Source organism: Denticeps clupeoides, chromosome 3, assembly GCF_900700375.1.
Source record: "Denticeps clupeoides chromosome 3, fDenClu1.1, whole genome shotgun sequence".
NCBI classification, from domain to species: Eukaryota; Metazoa; Chordata; class Actinopteri; order Clupeiformes; family Denticipitidae; genus Denticeps; species Denticeps clupeoides.
The window spans coordinates 19,113,016-19,133,328 of NC_041709.1; the positions used below are offsets into that span (position 1 = coordinate 19,113,016).

At 42.0% G+C, this 20,313-nt stretch overlaps 1 protein-coding gene across 8 annotated transcripts in view; it reads right to left on the reverse strand.

The window, feature by feature from the left end:
* Positions 1 to 2,048: 2,048 nt before the first annotated feature.
* ntng2b (netrin g2b) overlaps positions 2,049 to 20,313 on the reverse strand; it is a 44,404-nt gene continuing 26,139 nt past the window's right edge. The window contains exons 5-11 of one of the 8 annotated variants that reach the window (XM_028971711.1): positions 19,383 to 19,412; positions 18,557 to 18,697; positions 15,419 to 15,472; positions 14,707 to 14,879; positions 12,444 to 12,555; positions 11,998 to 12,087; positions 9,801 to 11,890 (exon numbers count right to left, since the gene is read on the reverse strand). In XM_028971711.1, coding sequence (XP_028827544.1) covers positions 10,344 to 11,890; positions 11,998 to 12,087; positions 12,444 to 12,555; positions 14,707 to 14,879; positions 15,419 to 15,472; positions 18,557 to 18,697; positions 19,383 to 19,412 — 2,147 coding nt within the window. In that variant the 3' untranslated portion in view covers positions 9,801 to 10,343. Of the gene's footprint in view, positions 2,917 to 5,920; positions 6,056 to 7,389; positions 7,558 to 9,800; positions 12,088 to 12,443; positions 12,556 to 14,705; positions 14,880 to 15,418; positions 15,473 to 18,556; positions 19,267 to 19,382; positions 19,413 to 20,313 lie in introns of those variants that run through there. The other 7 variants (XM_028971710.1, XM_028971712.1, XM_028971714.1 and 4 more) reach the window with 7 other exon arrangements.

The window sequence follows — 20,313 nt, forward strand, 5'->3', positions numbered from 1 at the left end:
TCAGATACCAGATATATAAAATGCCTTTGGATCGGGCAAATCCCTTGTTGAATACGTATTTTACCTGCTGTACAGAGGCCCAGGTGTGGTCCCCTGGCCGCACACGTCGGCTTCCTGTAGTGCTGAGATGACGCGACGACTTCTCGCCACACACAGGGCAGCTGACTCAGCAGGGTCCTTATTTATTTGTGTTTTTAATCATAGTTTACAGACAGTAATGTTCCTTGGGTCATTCCTTTGAGACTCATCTCATATCCTCAATGTTGCTGTGGCGATCACTAGGGTGGCTGGAATGGGAAAGCACGGATGCATTTGGGAAGGGGGGGGGGGTGGGGGTGGGTGGAGGATTACAAGACAATCTGCCCACTCTCTGCCAGAGCAAACAAGGTCAAGCGGCAGCCTCTTCAGCCCATTAGTACAGCCTCCCCGGCTGGTCTTAAGGAAGGTCCGTAAATCTATACATCATAAAAACTTTAAAAGCTTTGCTGCCACTTTAATTATTCTACGCCTCTTTGGCTTCTTCCTGAAAAATGAACTTTCCAGCTCCTTGAGCACAAGAGATGGACGTGGACCGGAAATGGTGTTCATTAACACTGCTGCCAGTGTGTGTTGGATCCATGGGTCTACAGATAAACAAGGCTGTGTATCTGTAACAAAAAATCACGTGTGAAGTTTTCTAGGTCGTGTATCAGGTGAAACAGTTGTTGTGTACTTCAGACTATGAAGTAAACTATGAAGTTGTTATGTACTTAACAAAAAAAGGTGAAATACCTGAATTCATGTTTTATATTCTAGTTTCTTGCTCTGATTACTGCTTTGCACACTCTTGGCATTCTCTCGATGAGCTTCAAGAGGTCGTGACCTGAAATGCTTTTCACTTCACAGGTGCCTTATCAGGGTTAATTAGTGGAATTTCTTGCTTTATGAATGGGGTTGGGACCATCAGTTGTGTTGTGCAGAGGTCAGGTTACTACACAGCTGACAACCCTATTGGACAACTGTTAAATTCATATTATGGCAAGAACCAATCAGCTAACTAAAGAAAAACAAGTGGCCATCATTACTTTAATAAGTGAAGGTCAGTCAGTCCGGAAAATTGCGAAAACTTTAATTGTGGCCCCCAAGTGGAGTCGCAAAAACCATCAAGCGCTACCATGAAAATGGCCCACATGAGGACCGACCCAGGAAAGGAAGACCAATGAGTAACCTCTGCTTCTGAAGACAAGTTCACCCGAGTCACCAGCCTCAGAAATCGCAAGTTATCAGCAGCTCAGATCATGGACCAGATAAATGCCACACAGAGTTCTAGCAGCAGACCCATCTCTAGAACAACTGTTAAGAGGAGACTGCACGAATCAGGTCTTCAAGGTCAAATCGCTGCCAGGAAACCACTGCTAAGGAGAGGCAACAAGCAGAAGAGATTTGTTTGGGCCAAGAAACACAATGAATGGACATTAGACCAGTGGAAATCTGTGCCTTGGTCTGATGAGTCCAAATTTAAGATCTTTGGTTCAATCCACTGTGTCTGTAAGATCCAGAAAAGGTGAACGCATGGATTCCACATGCCTGGTTCCACTGTGAAGCATGGAGGAGGAGGTGTGATTGTGTTTTGCTGGTGACACTGTTGTGGATTTATTCAAAATTGAAGGCACACTGAACCAGCATGGCTACCACAGCATCCTACAGTGACATGCCATCCCATCCGGATTGCGTTTAATTGGATGATCGTTTATTTTTCAACAGGACAATGACCCCAAACACACCTCCAGGCTGTGTAAGGGCTATTTGACCAAGAAGAAGAGTGATGGAGTGCTGCAGCAGATGACCTGGCCTCCACAGTTACCGGACCTGAACCCAATCGAGATGGTTTGGGGTGAGCTGGACTGCAGAGTGAAGGCAAAGGGGCCAACAAGTGCTAAACACCTCTGGGAACTCCTTCAAGACTGTTGGAAAACCATTTCAGGTGACGACCTCTTTAAGCTCATTGAGAGAATGCCAAGAGTGTGCAAAGCAGTGATCAGAGCAAAGGGTGAAATAGTACAAATATCTATTGTGCAAACAAACCTTTCTTTATTGTAACTCCAAAAACAAAATTCCCTTCAAAAAATATTCCAACAATATCAGGATAATATTGTATTCTTTCAGTGCTAGTATATGTTATATCATATGCTCCTTGAATACGGCGTGAAGATAAAATCTCACTAAGTGGCAACATTCGTTCAATGACCATCAGCTGAGTGTCTACAATATGGTAATAATATTTGAAGTTGTAGTGTTTCTGTCAGTGTGAGGCATTTACATATAACTGCATATAAAAATCCCTCCAGCACAGGGGGGGAAATGTGAGAACAAGTGGTGTGAATCTTCTGTTCTTTTTTTGTTGCTTGCTTTCGATCAGCCTTGGTCGAAAAGAGAAACCTGGTTTATGATAGGCCGTAGAAGCAGGCCACTCCCACCCACTCTTAACACCAATCTGAATGAGAAGGCGTGCACACCTAAGCCCTGCCTTTTCCTTTGGAGGAGTCCTATCCTTACGTTACATAGTTTTTCACTACTTTGTCTGTATTTGTGCTCATGTGCGGTACTTTTTTGGCATGATAATCCACATTTTGCATTTTTATTCTTCTTGCTGAAGCGAGCCACCCGTCATTCCATATCTTCTTATTTGATGCCCGTGCGCGCGGGCATGTGCTCACAGTGAGAAGTGGCCGGTGACCGTCAGCAGGCTGAGCAGTGGGCACAGAAGTGCTGCCAGGCTGAGGGCAAGGTTGGGCACACCGTTGCAGTCTTTGACCCCATCGCAGCGTGACTGCTGGCACAGGACGCCCTTAAAGTCCGGTGGGCACACGCACCGCTGGTTCTCCACGCATGTGCCGCCGTTCTGGCAGAGGAGCAGTGTGTCATCACACATGTTGGCTGCACACAGAGAGACAGAGAGAGAGAGAAGAGGGGATTTAATACTGTTTTACTCTAAAGAAATCCTTTTATGATGGCAACTAATAAGTGTGTCCCACTTCTGGGATGAGGATGTGATGCTCTGGTCCAATTTAGTGGGTTACCAGGTGGCAGATTTTGGAGCACATATGATAAATGCTGCATATGAATTTGGGTCCCTAAACCTGGCTTTTTACATGTGTTATGTACATGGGGTTAATGATTATCTCTCTTGCTCTGTGTGTGTGGGAGATTCTGTAAATATCTCTACTATATGTGTGTCACCTAGCACAGCAAAAGTGTGAGAGCTGAGATCAGAAATCATCCAACCCCAAAAACGTCTTCCGTGTGTGTATGTGTGTTCCTGAAACAGGGTGCAAGGTCAAAAGCTTCCTCAGGATTTACATAAATTGAAGAACTGCTCGGTGGCTACCTGTGTCTTGGAGAAGGGAAACTAGCTACTCTTTTTGTTGGGTTGTCACCCAGAACATGATTTTTAATTATGTTTTCACACGTCTAAATTGGGAAGAGCCTGATGATTGACAGTTCCTCACTCTGAATGATTTAAACCTGGACCTGTCAATATGATATGTTAAAGATGATGTTTCTTTCTTCTTCTTTTTAAAATGTATTTATGTGGATGAAGGTGACCACTATTGAACAGGCAACTTGCTTTACACCCACTCTGTAATATTGCAAAATTATTGGTCTGGAGGTTTAGGAAAACTTTTGATCAGAGGTTGAGCTTACAGTACTAGAAAGTACAGTACTTTGAGAGCAGAGCATACTTGATATTAGTCAATTTGAAGCTTAAATTAATCTTTGCGAGAGAAAAGTGCAAAAAAATATACTGGTAAAATGTACATAAAGGAATGGAAACTACAAGATAGGTTGTTAGGACAATGACGATTTGCCCGTTTCTTCCCATGGTATTAATGTAAATACATAATGTTTAATGGTATGTTTGTTGTCCTCCCAACGTGACCACCATGAAGTAAACCATGAATCCATAGTTTGCCAGATTTCCTATCGATTTCAACAAAAAAAAGTCTAAACTGATCCATAACAACCAGAGATGTTCAGTTACCGCTGTTCACTCTGGATGAAACACACTAAACATTGTGCATTGATTCAGCAATAACAGACATGCAAAACTGACAAGCCATTGTGAGGGTTTTGCTATAAAAACTCCAGAGGAACCGGAATGAGACATGCAAGCACAATTCCAGGACATATTCTGCAAGAACTGCCATTCCATCAGATTTTCATAGCAAACGAATCTGTGATTTGAGCTCTGTCATAAATACCACCACAGCAGAAATAAAGCTGCCCAGAGTCCGATGTACCTTGTTTTTTTCTGTACAGCCAGAGTTGGTTGGACATGAGCAACTAATATTTTCTAATTTAACAGAAGATTTTCTCCATGCGATACCTGCAATATGTTCTCTATGTGGTGCTCAGCAAAATACCCTCCAAATGACCCTTTTTTAATGAGTAGTGTCATTAACATCCCTGTTTCAACGTTAATAAATGATATGGCTTAAAACTACATTCTGCCTGCTGCTGGAGTGCAGAATAACAAACAGTGGATTTGCTACTCATGCATATGCATTCATAGGAGGGTCGAGGGAAAAAGTGGAGGACATGCGCAAAGTCAGAATCATTATAAATTCCGCTGAATGTATGAAAGCAGCCGGGAAAACACGTATGTGCTTTTAAAGTAGGTGTAGGTCTGCTTGCCAATGGGAAACTTCATCGGAAGAATCTGATCAAGATGTCAGAAAGACGTACTGAAAAGACTTTTGGCACAAAAACTTTCATAATCATATGAATAGAATTTTATCAAATGACTTTAACCAAAAATGACTGTTTGCTTGTATACCTAGAAGTTATCAGATTCTTTGCCACATTAGAAGTTTTGGTGTCTATATAATAGCCTCTTCAGTGGTGCTTGTGAAAGTGAAGTGATTGTCATTGTGAAACGCTGCAGCACAGCACACGGTGCACACAACAAAATGTGTCCTCTGCATTGAACCATCACCCTTGGTGCAACCTTCTGATTACGGGGCCGCTTCCTTAGCCGCTAGGCCACCACTTATGCACTACTACAGTAATACAAATAAAAGTTAAGAGGATGAGGGCAAGCTTATTACATGATCAGCAGAAGATTTTTTTTATAATGTACAAAAAAGTCAGTGTTTACACCACACATAGAACTGAATATCTGATCTGGGCTTCTTTATGATGTGCTTTTTCATAAAATGGGACCAGCTCCATGGCTATTCTTAAATCATATTATGTTTTGGACGTAGTTAAGTCCCAGGAGAATACTGAATAGTAATAATATGCAAAATGCATCAATTTTGCTCTCACTCTAGCTCTACACTGTAATGTACTATGCTGTTTCACACAAACAGCTACCAGCAAACACATCCTTCAGCATCTTCAGGTGTCATTAGAGGTCATTTCTTACCTACAGTCCTAAGACAAGCATCTTTAACTAGTCCATGTCAGGAGGGGACACTTTGAGCGTGAAGAGAATTACGAAAATTCAATAGTTTGAATGATGCTTGTACTGACCTTGTGCTGTGTGCTGATTGGTCACTCCCCTACAGTCATGCAGATTTCACTAATCTGAACACTGAAATTCTTGTCCACAACCTGCGCCCTATGTCCAGTGTCCCAGCCATGACCCAGAGTTGGTGGATGGTGAGTGTTTGGTCTTCCAACATCTAGTCCATGTATAAGTGAACTTTGTTGCTGTCCCTGGTGCTGATCCCTATGTTCATGGCTTTGTTTCTCCTCAAGCCTTCATGTGAGTTAGTTTTGGCCTAAACCAAACACTGGCTAACAGGCCCTGGAGCCAGTTACAACCTTTTTTAATTAAGTAATGCACAAGTAATGTATATGTAATACCCAGCATTACATTGTCACCTATAAAATCCAAGTGAATTTGTATCTGAAGTGCATGTGCTGACATACTTACGGTAGCACCCTTGTTTCCAGTAGTACCCAGGGATACACTCATCACACTTTGTCCCTGTTGCACCCTCCTTACACTGACAGAAGCCAGTGATATTACAGCGGTCATGGGCTGAGCCCATTAGGTTGCAGTTACACTCTACAAACACACACAAACACACACAGTTATTACGGCTTCATCCTGAGAATTGTGTTACAAAAAGTGCCACACTGAATATACACAGTTTCCGCCTTTTGCCTGTGTACTTTATTAGTAATTTTGGTAATTCGCCGGTTACAATTAAAAAAGGAAGCTTTATATTTAGCTGTGTGCTGACTTGGCATTGAAATACAAGGGATGAGTACAGAACATACACCAGCAGCGCGCTGACTCCGTGCCACCATCACTACGTGGAGGTTGCCATTTCTGCTGACTTTTTCACGTTTCTGACTGCGGCAAATTTACCCTCCCGCCCTCCCCTGGCTTGCTGGCAGATGGACTCAAACCGGTGTGGGGGTGTCACGCTGTCTGCCTGTGGGCATCAGAACTCGCCAATATCATTGGCGTGATCCCCTGAATTTTCTCACAGCGTTTTTTCTTTACATTTCATTAATGTCCATCCTGTGATTTGCTGGGATCCGGGTTCCGCCCCTCGCCCAACTGTTTCCCCGGGTTAGGAGACTTGGCCGCAGTGTGTCTGCCTTGCAACTTGTTGGGACTTCTCCCACTTGGTATGCCAGTTGACTGGTTTGATGCCCCCTTTGACAGTTGGCATCAGCTGGCAGTAGTTGGAAACACTTCCTTCCTGCCTTGAACTCCTGCTGCTGGGATATCAGCCCTCTTCTAGCTGCCCTTGTTTTTTTTTTCTTTCTTCAGATTATGTTGACATGGTCTTCCTATCCACCGAAGGCACGGAGAAGCACACATACTTTTTGCCTTCTAACTCTCATTTTCTCCTAATGTATTCATGGAGAGAGCAGCATTTCATATGATAATGAGTTCAACCCAGTTTTGGAGGCTGCATACAATATTGTGCAAAAGTTTTTTTAAACCAGTAACAGATTTAAATTGTCAAGAAAATGTCTACATAAGAGCATGTGAATAATAATTTAAAAACAGAAAAAGTTTAAATAAATTTATTTGTATTTATAAACATTGTTTGAACCAAAAAAGATGCTGGTTCACATTATGAATTCACATTAAACTGAAATTAATATTGGTCAGAACAATCTCAAGACACTCCCTTGCTTTTAATTAATTACTCATTGTCACGTGACCCTCCGCACCAGCGTCATTCTCAGGTGATTCTCATGATATTTAACCAGCGCCGACCTGAGCTCCTTGCTCAGGTACTTGGTCTGGACCCTGAATCTCTCAGCTTGCCGCATCCTACTCAACGTATCGGTTTCATTGCGTCTATCCTTCTGCGTTCTTACATTTGTGCCCATACATTTGTGTTTCATTGCATTGGTTAGTGTATATGAATCACTGACCGATGCAGACATTCTCATCATCCAGCTCGGCCGAGGTGTTCCGGAAGAATCCGAGGCGACAGTGCTGGCAGTTCTGTCCGCGGGTATTGTGCTTGCAGCTAACACATGTCACAATGTTGAGGTACTCAATGTAGCTACAGCGGTTGGAGTGACCATAGCACTCACAGTCTGAGAGAGAAACAGGGATGAAGACAATAGAATGATTAACTGGGTTCAGTTTGAACAACTGTAGTGATGGCCACGGAAAATGAAACAAACTGTATATACAGACCCTGATAAAAAGGTTCAGTGCGTGTGTGGGTGAATTGAAATTATAAAACAATTTGGAAATTTGTGATCCTTTGTTGGTTAATCTAAGCAGAACGTTCCAAATGTTAATGATGCTCTGTTCAAATGTTGTTAAAAAAACAGAACAGATAAAAGATGATGACTTTCTGTGTGTTTACATACCTAATTTTACCTAATTTCTAACCCACACTTACAATTTAACTCTTCAAAACGTTCTGGCTATGTAATGTAGAGTAGAGAAGCATGCAGGGGCAACAAGGCCCACAGGAGATGGCCTGAAGGACAATTTGAGGCTGTCCTTGGGAATGAATAAAATAATTTCAGTGTGAATGAAAAAGCAATCCTTACCTTGAATACAACACAAAAATATTGAGAAGAATAGAGGAGAGGGAAAACAGCAAACATGGGAAAATATGTTAACAAAAAAAAAAAAAAAAAAACATGCAGGAGTCCTGATCAGAAATTCTCTCCACAGTATCATAAATCATCAAAAACACACTGTTGAATTCCCCTCCACTTCCTGCACCCCCCCCCCACACACACACACACACTCACATGCACACACACGCTTCAATCTTTTCTTACCTTTAAAGTCATCATAAATGATCCCCTTCAGATGTTTGGGTTTGGGCCCTTGTGTGAGCAGGAACTTGAGAATGGCTACAGACACACAGTTGTGCTTGTTTGTTCATTTATGTGTTAGCTGGTTAATTTGCTGAATTTAAATCGCTCTGGCAGGGAACAGCGGGGAATTTGCTAGATCTACAGTATTGACTGGGGCGGAGCAGGATAGGGGAAACATTTCTGCTCGGTGTGCCCCGACCCCCCGGAATGGGCAGGGCCTAGGCTTCACCCGGAGTGCACATGGCACATCGACAGGAAGCAATGCAGACTGAGATCTGCAGTTGGGGACTCTTTCTCCCCTTTTCCGCAGCCACGTCTCTTCGGATGGAGAGAACAAGTGACAGTGCAGAAATTCTGACACCCGATCCGCTTCAGCCTCATCTATTTCACTGTCTTTTACCACCTTACCTTTAAAGCAAAAGCTAATGATGTCTGCTACTCATACCTGAGCTACCACCATTACAACCTATGTATGACATCAAAAATAGTTTGGGAGCAGCAAATAGCAGCACGACAGTACACGTTAGATTCGAATCTTATACTAATTATCTACAGGGATACACACACACAAACACCAAGGCACTAACTTCCATGCAGAAATCATAGACAAGAGACTACACTACTCACAAGGAACTCTGAAACTAGTGCAGGAGCTTTTGTGTTGGCAGGGCTCTCTCTGCTTGGTCACCTTTCTTTGTATAAAGTTTTTCCTCCTCACTATCCACATGCTTCTTCTTCTCCTCCTTCTCAGGGGTCTTTCCTGCCTCCCACCCTCCCCCTGCTCCATGGAGGGGTTTTGGCCCGGCTTGGGGCCACAGAAATGTTGCATGAATCAAGAAAGAAAAAGAAGAAGAAAGAATCGAAGCGAGTGTGCACCAGCATACCACTGAAACAGAATAAACGTTCCCAAGTTCTCTAGTTTCTCTAAATTTCCAGCTGGTTTCTCTGAATGGTCTCGGTCACATGGATGTTAGATTGCACCCTCACAATCAAGTAGAAAAGGAGAACGACAAGGACAATTCTGAGCATGCAATCCTGATTGAAGCTTGGCTACACCAAAACAAGTAAAGCATTGAATAGTTAACTCTCTTACCACATAAACCACATAGATTGCCATGACTGGAAAAGCTGAGGCCACTTTTCAGAGGGTGTCACGAAAAACAAAATACCCGCTTTGTGAATGAGGCCGATGCATTAATTTCCAGGCCTAGCATTAATTTCTGCCATGTTGTTACTCTCAATAAAAGCCACGGATTCAGCCTTTCCCACTCCTCACCACACCACCTGAACGACGCAGGGCTGCAGGTGAAAGTTCGCTAAAGCTGGAAAAATGTTTCTAGATTTGAGTAACTAATTTGGCATCTCGGTGCTCATATCTACAGACTACATAGGCTCTACCTTCTTTTTTTCTATGTTCATTTTCTTTCTCCTTCCCTTTGTGTTTCTCGCCATGTTTCTTTGGAGGTTCCTCACTCTTCCTTTCTCCTGCTTCATCGGTCTTTGATTCTAATCGGAGGAAATGATTAGGCGTGAACAGAGGTGTGTGTCTCCAATGGTCACATAGTCATTAAGGCTACTGGCCGAATCATACAGTACCTTCTTCCTTTTTCTCAGTTTCAGACTTCTTGTCCTCATTCTCATTTTCTTTTTCAGAGGTTCCTTCATTTCTCTCTGTCTTTCTAGGTCCTTCTTCATTCCCTTCTGTAAGCAGGATGTGTGTTGGATTTTTTGTTTAAAACATTTTTATGTGATGCTGTATTGATTTTATCCATTCTGTAAGCACCACCACATCAGCAGGTCCAAACACTTGTGTGGTAAAAAAGTTTGGAGGTGAGCATATGACCTTCTCAAAGCCAAATTCATCAGGCGCTCAGTTAAATATTAACACAAAACAAGAATGGGGAAGTGATTTATAAGAGTATATGAGGGCGCGCTTGTTATTTCAACCACAAACCATAGTGTCTTCATTCAAATGATATATAGGGCATCACACCTTCTCAGGACCATGAGTACACAGGTCTACAGCTGTTCTACAGCTACAGCTACTTCATACCTTCTCCGTTCTTCACCTCTGTCTCTTTCTCATTTTCTTCTTCCTGTTTTTCTGCTCGTCTTTTATCTTTTTCTTCTTCCCGCTTTGTCATGGCTTCTTCTTCTTTTTCTTCTTCTCGTCCTTTGTCTTCTTCCTCTTCCTGTTTTATAGCTCTTCTTTTCTCTTTTTCCACTTCCTGTTTTTTACCCGTTTTTGTCCCATTTTCCTCTTCCAGTTTTCTGTTTGTTACATTTTCCTCTTCATTCCCACCAACTCTTCCTATCCACTCAACCTCCTGCTTTTTTTCATCTCTTCCTTTCTCTTCATCCTCTTCCCGTTTTTCATCTCTTCCATTCTCTTCACCCTCTTCCCATTTTCCATCTCTTCCTTTCTCTTCACCCTCTTCCCATTTTCCATCTCTTCCTTTCTCTTCACCGTCTTCCCGTTTTTCATCTCTTCCTTTCTCTTCATCCTCTTCCTGTTTTTCATCTCTTCCATTCTCTTCACCGTCTTCCCGTTTTTCATCTCTTCCATTCTCTTCACCCTCTTCCCATTTTCCATCTCTTCCTTTCTCTTCACCCTCTTCCCATTTTCCATCTCTTCCTTTCTCTTCACCGTCTTCCCGTTTTTCATCTCTTCCTTTCTCTTCACCGTCTTCCCGTTTTTCATCTCTTCCTTTCTCTTCACCGTCTTCCCGTTTTTCATCTCTTCCTTTCTCTTCACCGTCTTCCCGTTTTTCATCTCTTCCTTTCACTTCACCGTCTTCCCTTTTTTCATTTCTTCCATTCTCTTCACCGTCTTCCCGTTTTCCATCTCTTCCATTCTCTTCATCGTCTTCCCATTTCCCATCTCTTCCTTTCTCTTCACCCTCTTCCCATTTCCCATCTCTTCCTTTCTCTTCACCGTCTTCCCGTTTTTCATCTCTTCCTTTTTCTTCACCCTCTTCCCATTTTCCAACTCTTCCTTTCTCTTCATCCTCTTCCCATTTTTCATCTCTTCCTTTCTCTTCACTGTCTTCCCGTTTTTCATTTCTTCCTTTATCTTTGTCCTCTTCCCATTTTTCATCTGTTCCTTTTTCTTCGTCCTCTCCCCGTTTTTCATCTGTTCCTTTCTCTTCACCTTCATCCCATTTTTCATCTGTTCCTTTCTCTTCGTCCTCTCCCCATTTTTCATCTCTTCCTTTCTCTTCGCCCTCTTCCCGTTTTTCATCTCTTCCTTTCTCTTCACCCTCTTGTTGTTTTTCATCTCTTCCTTTCTCTTTATCTTCTTCCAGTTTTTCAACAGTTCCCTTCTCCTTTTCTTCCTCTTGTGTGATCTCTTCTTCCTGTCTGTTGTTTCTTACTTTGTCTTCTTTTTCTAGTGTCTTCCCCATTTCCTCTCCGAGTTTTTCGTCTTTTCTTTTCTCTTCTCCCAAAGTCTCTTCTTCCTGTTTTTCTTCTATTTGTTCCTCTTTTTTCCCTTCCTGTCTTTCATCTTTTCTTTTATTATTTTCTTCTTCTTGCTTTCTCTCCAAGGATCCTTTTGTCTCCTCAATCTCTTTTCTTTCCTTTATGTTTTCTACTGGGGAAATAAAGAGGTGCTTTGTGTGTAAGTGTAAGTTCCATACTGCACATCCTCTTCCCATTCAGAAATGATAAACTTTCCTAATAACACTACCCTCATACCTTCAGAACCCCTTTGTGTCTCTTCTTTTTCCTTCATTTTCTCCCCCTTTTCACTCCTCTCAACCTCACTCTTTCCATATTCATAGTCGTCTGTGTTTCAGAGTAGGAAAGTATATAAAAGTCAATTTACACCTAATAGTGACATTCAGACAAAGTATTTACTGTGAGGTACTAGTCAAAGGAATGAAAAATTCCCAATAGCTGCAAGTTCTATTTATACAAACGTTTCTTGTGTTCTGAACAGGATTAAAGGAAATAATGATTTTGACGATGATGTCCTGGACCACAGATGACAGTGTTGTGTGTGCGTGTGTATGTGTGTTGTGTGTGTGTATTCTGGGTGATGGGAACAAACAGGCCTTTACTGACTGATAAGTCAATTGGTCACAGATGCTTAGATCGAACACCTATTAGGCTGTTTCACACTCACACACTGCAGGCTGTACCTTCAGACTCGTTTTTTTCTTTGCTTTCTTTTACTTCAACCTCCTCTCCCCCTTTACCAGACTCCTCTTCTGCAGGAGGTTGGATTTCTGGAGTTGTTGTGATTTTTAAAGCGTTTCAGAGACACAAAAAAGGGCATCATACGCACAATCATGCAGTCACGGACACTATAAACACATTTATATCGCTTCTTTCAGACAACCTCCCGTGTAAGTGTTTCTTCAACAACATGAAAGTGATCTTCAGAAGTTTGGAATCAAACATATTTTTAAAGCACTGTCCTACATCCCTTTTCTTTGTTTGGCTTGAAACTAAATTGAATTGCGGTGTTACTTGTCCTCTGGTCAAGGAACAACGTTAGCCTGTGAATGTGCACAAAGAAATGAAGAGCTTAAATCTGGCAGACCCACTTTTCAGAGAGGCGTATTCCTGTGATGCAAGTCCTGTGGAATCATTTCTGATGTTTTCCATGCTAATTTTAGGAACTGATGTGATCTGGAATGACATGTGTAGTGAATTAAATGTGTTTTTTTAGGTCCATGAATCACATTTAATCTCTTTATAGCTCAATTTTTTCTTTAATTTTCAAAATTTTCTGATTTACTGTCTTCCCTGTGTTCCCTTAAAATGTCTATCTATCCATCAAAGCAGGCATTTAGCAAAGCCTGAATAAATTCGTCCTTCAAATCTCTCATTTTATGACATAACGGCGAAACAGAGGAGCCTGAACCAAGGCACGGGCGTTCAGTCCTCTACACCTTAAACCAATCACATACAGGAAGCCTTTAACCCTGGAGAAATGGAAAGCAATCACCCCCCTTTTATCTCTCTTTTCTCTTGCTCTCTCCCCCTCCAGGGCTACAGTAGTTTAGCGGATATCCTTAAAGCCCCTCAGCTCTAAACCACACATCTGTCTCACTTCCCTCTGCCCTGGCTCTCTCTTGCGCTCTCCCCCTCGCAAACACATAAAGGCTATTCATGTCCCATGGGCCTCTCGCTCACTCGATCGCTGCACTCCTCTCCCTTTCCCCTCCCTTGTCCTCACTGTGCTTCTTTAGTTTTGTTTGACCGGGCAGTTTGGTTTTCCGAGGGGAGATCCTTCTTTTTCATCACTGAATTGCTGTATGCATGCTTTGTTCAAGCTACACTTCACATCTGAGGTTGCAAAGATTTGCATACAGAGCAGATCCATAGATCACAGCTCATATATAAGAGAACGACTATATTTCATATTTGTTTAAAAAATGCTTGAATATGTGCTTACGTTATGTGCTACAGTATACTATATACAGTATACATATATGCAGCCCTAATAAGGGTGTCTGGCAGATACTACAATTGAAAATCATACAAATTCCGCTTCAAACACCAACCTTACAACAATATTAATCAGCCAGAAACAATTTTTCAGCTATTTTCAGTCCTATCATCAGGATAGAAGTTCGGTTTTTAGACAGTGACAATGATCTGAAACTTAGATGACAAGTATGGACTTGTTTGTGTTCTTTTCTGCATTTTTTCGGATTAATGAACAGAACAAGATACACTTGACATTCACAGCGACTTTGCAGACATCTTAGGAACTCCAAATTTCATTATGGCTTTCTCCTCTGTCTCTCCCCTGTTTCCTCCAGGCCTTTTTTTTTATCTCATGCACATCTGTGTTATTTATCACCATGCAATATTCATTTGTCTCTGTGCGTGCGGGTTTAATGAGAGGTTAAAGTATGGGTGAGTTACCAGCTAAGTAAGTGCTGAGCTCATTGGACTCGCACTGTGAGTAGATTTTGCCCAGTCTGGTGATACAGGGCACAAGATCCCAATTATCTGGGGCAGTGAACACTGTCAACTGTTAAATTGTTCAGGAAGTGACGCTGAAATTAAAGTTGCCAGTGGCAAAATCTGCTGCTGTTTTCACCACTATTGAATTTACTGTATATTCAAATAAATATTTATTCATTAAAAACCAGACTAGTTAGGTGTAAGATTTTATCATATCACCATGATTAATATTAAACAGAGAAATAAAACAACATTGTGTGATTGGGCGGGCCACAAAATAATGAACCGGGTTTGATTGTTTAGGTGTACATATGTGTACAGTTTGTAACATTCCAAACCATACGCCACATCAGTACACATCATGTAGTAAAATCAACAACTTTTCTTAAGATCACTAAAGCTAATCAACGCTAAACCTACATCCTCTGCTAATATTAGAATATGAACTCATACAATCACACCTCCCTGTGGGTGTGGCTTACCTTCTTTCCCTGGCTCGGTTTCATTGGGGGGTGTGGCTACTGCAATGGGCACTGTCTCTTGTTGGACTGGTTCGTTTGGGGACTCAGTGGGTTGGCGTTCAGATGTGGGAGGGGCTGTGAGTGTTTCAGTGGGTGGGTCAGTGGGAGCAACATTGGTAGAAGTCTCCAGTACATCTTTGGGGAAAAATAACAGTATTGATTTAATCACAACTCTATTTTATCCCTGTTGTTCTGTAGTTAAATTAAAAGACACTGTTTCTCGCCGTATCTATTTTGTCTAAACCATGCAGCTACGCCTGAATCTTCTAGATTATAGCAACATATGTCAGCAAATGTATGTTGAAACAGGAAGCATTTATGTCATCAAGCCATAAACTAGATAATCTCCATTACAGCCAAGACAGGATTCTGCCAGCACTACACTCTACAGCACTGTGCAGCTTTCCCCGCTATAAAACACCAGACTCAAAGTGCCATTATAACTCATGGGTCATGGGCTCAGATGAAATCACATGCTTATGTGGAACAATTTGTGTTTATAGTCCAGCATTTAGGATTTTTGCAGTTCAGATGCCCCTGCTACAGACTACTGCAAGTTACCAGGTGTTTTTAGCCGAGGGAAACTGAGCAGACCTTACCCTAACCCAACAACGTTACACAGACTCCCGTTTATAGCCACTAACCACTAAACTATATTGAATTTGGGTGAAAACCTGCAAGTACTGTAGTGGTGTCTTTGAACAGGGGTGGGTCAGCCGTGAAGCGACCTGAACCGAGAAAACAATTTTTACAAACACACACACATGCAACACACAAATGAAAAATGTTAAACTTTCTCACACTCAACATTTTGTCATATTTATTGTGTGTGTTTTATTGTGCCAGGAGGAGAAGATTTAAATGAGGTCACATGTATTTCAGAGAGATTTTTCCATTTGTGTTTGTGTGAGTGTGTGACCAGAGTGGATTAAGGAAACCGTCCTCAACGTGCTGGTCAGTTAGGCAGATGGATGCAGGGGGATGGGCAGAAAATCTCATGCCAGATAAACACACACACACACACACACACACACACACATAGAGGACAGTGCCAGTGCGAGGTCATATCTGACAACATAAGTTTGAGCAGCGCTGTTGTAACTGTGACTTGTGTATTGAGAGAGAGGGTGTGTGTGTGTGTATGCTTGTAGCAGAGGGCAAAGGTAACTGGAAGAGAAAGGTAGCTGTGATTTATGAGTTTGGCTTTACTGTACCATATGCTATCAGACTGCCCCTCACATATATGGGCACACACACACACACTCCTCTAATCAGGGACACCAGTTAACATAGCGTAGTGACGTGACCCACCGGCATATGACCTGCTGACCCAGTATGTGTGTATGTGTGTATATCTTCTATTTACATTTGCAAATTGTCCTCTAATTGTGGGAATGTGTTTAAATTTAATGTAAACTAGATTAAACACTTTTTCTTTTTATGTCTCTGCAAGCAAAGCCCATTCCTCCACACCGCAGACAACCATCCTTGACCTTTGACCTCCAAATTCTTATAGAAAAAAAAGGTTTTTTTATTTCGTTAAAAAATAATCAATATATTTGCTTTATTTGCTTCTTCAAAATATTTTCCACCATAGCCTCCATGGAATTCTTGTCATTTTTGACTTGTGATGTATATTCGTAGTTTTGATTGTTTTGCCTGAAGGTGATCCTGCATCGCTCTTTAAGAGTGTTTTTGCTGCAGGGATGCAGCATGATTCTGCATCTGTAAACTTATTTCTCTTGGTATTACCGACTGAGCGTCTTCCAGTTTTGCCTACATGTTCTTGTTCCAGTTTGGTTCTTGGTTTAGTTGATTATCTGTACTTGTATTTATCTATGTTCTGAGTTCAGCAGCCCATTCACACTACATGAGTTTGCCTCCTTCACTTAACCGGCTAATTGCAATCAGGGTTCACAGGTTCCAGAGCTTATCCAAGGACACTGGGCGCAGAGTGGTGACTGACATAGGGTGGGGTGCCAGCCCACTGCAGGGTACGCACACACTCACACAACCCACACACACACACACACACACACACACACACACACACTTGGCCAATTTAAAGTCACCAATACAACAGAGTTTGCATGCCAGAGGCTGGATTCAAACTCACAACCTTAGAGGTGTGAGGCCAAGATACTAAGTGTGGCCCTTGTCAGATTTAACGTGACGTAATTAATCAAAGTCTACTAACTGATATTAACATAATTGGCTATGTTTGTTCATGAATTCCTTATAAGGACAAGGGTTAGGATTATGCTAATGCTCTTTTTCAAATATCTGCCATAATGTATCTGTTTTCCATCATATATCATTGACATGTCATGGGTTTCATTTTCATTAGTTACTTTTGTATTCAAATATATAAATAATTCTTCATCTTGTCTTAAAGTTTATGTGGTACTCCAGCAGATCTCATGAATACACCTAAAAGATGTGTTCACAGCATGGGAGTGCTCTTTTGATGGAGTGCTGGGACGAAGCCCTACTTCATGAACTGTGCCTCTGCCATATTAGATTCTGCTAGATGAGGTGATCTTCAAAAAGAGTATCAAACAGTATTTTTGCTTGAGATGCCCATCCTGGCCATGTGACTAGCATTTTTGTTTTAGTTCATTTAAATTCCATGGGATCCAGGATATATATTTTTTTAAATATGCATCAAGATATATTTTATAAATAATGTGTACATATAATGTATGCATATATGAGTGTGTGTGTGTATGTGTGTGAATGTTGATTTTAACAACTATGTCATAGTGTTGTGTTAGCCAACAAGCACAATATTAAAGGTCCCCTGACATTTTTTTTTTTGCTTTTATTATTGGTCCCTTAATACTGTATTTGAAGTCTCTTTCCGAAATTCCCAGGACTCGCTGTTTTGGTGTCTGTATCTTTAACTGCTAATGAGGAGGAGAGCTGTTTTTTCAGGAAAAATAAAATAGTTTCTTCAGAGTCTTCAGAGTTTCTTCAGAGTATGAGGGTGGTAGTAGCCTCACTACCACTGTGTCCCTGAGCAAGACACTTAACTCTAAGTTGCTCCAGGGGGACTGTCCCTGTAACTACTGATTGTAAGTCGCTCTGGATAAGGGCGTCTGGTAAATGCTGTAAATGTAAATGTAAATGTAAATGAGTCTTGCGTGATGGAACTAAAAAAAATTCTTTTGTGCTCATTTTTACATCCAATCGCCGAGCGATTTTTAGCGGAGGGGTGGGAAATCCTATGGGGAGAAAAAGCATGAGAAACTGGAGGTAACCTTTCCCCTTTTGATGTCATAAGGGGCAAAATTCCAGATCCAAAAGCTCTCTGAACGGTGAACACGAATGGCCAAGGCATCTTTATACATATCGCCATTTCTAGCCACTGCGGCACCATAGACAGGCTAGTGGAACTCATATTAATGTTATATAATCTCACAAAGTGAAATTTTCATGATAGGGGACCTTTAACGACCAATAATGAATTCCCCAATTTTGTCTGAAATCACGTGGGACTAAAACTTTTCTGTCTGTGTGTTTAACAAAATGCATTTAACCATCACAGGTTTCCTGCCCAGGCTCCCTTAAGTGTTTTTTCCTGAAGAACACACACAGCTTGGGCTATATTTAGGTTGTGCTGCTCTGACCCGGTGGCTGACTGCTAGGCAATGAAACACACCATGATGCTTCCAACAAAGAATAGAAATAAAGGCCTACAAATCTGAATGAAAGGTAAGATGTGCATATGTGTACTAAAGAATGAAAAAACAAAGCTTTTCCCTGCTTTCCAGGGAATCTATCCATATCTAGCTATCCATTTTTCCACACACCTGTGTCAGTGTTTGTTATGGGTTGTTGGGTGGTGGTCATGAGTCGGGTGGTGCTCTGAGTTGTGGTTGTCATGGTGATTGGGGTGGTGGCTTTAGTAGTTATGGTATCCATGGTAACAGATTCTGGGGAGAATTCCATCACTGATGAAGAGAAAATGCAAAAAGATCAAAGACGATGAAACTGCAGTGCAAGCGTCAACAGACTTCAGCACAAGTACTGAAGCCTCAGAAGTGCACAGCCAACATCACACACGCGCTGGAAATGACACCAGCCACGCCTGTAAAGCGCCGCGTTACAGCAAAAAATACACCCTCCTGCAGCATCATCAAAGCACAACTGCAAACGATTCACACCTCATTCTGATATTGCAGTAAAAGCACATCCAGGAAGAGCCTGTGCTGTCCTGACACACACACATGCACACACACACAGGATCATTCAGTGTAAGAGCTGAGGGCATCTCCTCAGAGAGAATCCCTAATCACGCTCTGCTTTCTATTCCAGAACTCTGCTGGGACTGGCCCTCCCACCAACACACACACACATATATTCTCTCGCTCATTCAAACACTCTTTTAACCCCCATCTTTTTCTTTCATTCTCTCCATATCTCTCCTTCTCTCCACCCCCTCCATCTCTCTCTGAAGCTGTGGAGAGAGTTCTGGCTGGTGCAGTTCCCCGGTGATGATGAAAGACGTGGGACAGGCGGCCTATTAAAAATGGAGGAAGGCTGAGACAACGAAGAGCGGGAAGAAAGAGCGACGGCAAGGGAAACAAAAAGAGAGCAAATGCTGTTCTCCTTCACTGAAATTAGCACGTTACTTACTAGATCCGGTGGACATGCCTGCCTGGGCACCTGAGAGACAAAGAGAGACAGAAAGACAGAGGAAGGGAAAGAAACCAGAGGAGAAGAGGGGTAGAGAGGAGACAATTAATACAAAAACAGTTCATATAATGCTTAGTGCTGTGTGTATGTGTGTGTGTCTGAGAGATAGAAAGTAAGTAAGGGTTTGTGTGTGTGTCTTTAAACTCCGTGGGAGTTGAGTTGGCACATATACACGCTTCAGCAAGTTTGATCTTTGTGTGAGCTGACAGATCTTTGCAGTTTAAAGAACTCTGCAGTCTCAGTGTATGAGCATTGACTGAAAAGGGAGTGTTGAGCATATGAATGTGTGTGTGTGTGTGTGTGTGAAAGAGAGCACATCTGAGTATTAACTGGAAGCTGAATGATGTGGCAAATAAACATGTGTGTATGTGTGTATCCTTGTGTCCTTGCATGTTTATGTGTGTGTGTTTGTGACATATATGTGTGTGTGTGTGTGTGCGTGCGCGCATGTGTGTTAAAGTGAAGATGTGTTTGGCTCTGGGTGTGTGGGCTTGCCCTAGATTTTTGTCATCAGTGCGCCTGCTCTGTGTTCGTTTGGGAGGATTCCCCTCCACAGAAGCATCTTCTCATTCAACACCACTCCCCTTTTCTCGCTGCCCCTCCCTCTCCACTCATGTCCCTTACTTCCCTTCCCTCTTTTCTTCCCAGCTTCAGAGCAGCCGATTAATCTTTTCTGAACACTTAATGACTTTTTAAATGCTTATTAAGTAGTTATTGGAGTGTTAATTAAATATGAATCACACGTCAGTGGAAATGTGAGCTGTGTGAAGACCATGGCTCTTTATAAAGCTCAGCACAGTTCAGAGATCAGCCATGGCCTGGTGTCACAGGTGATCAATGAAAGAAGTAGGTGAGACACATTCTTCAGACA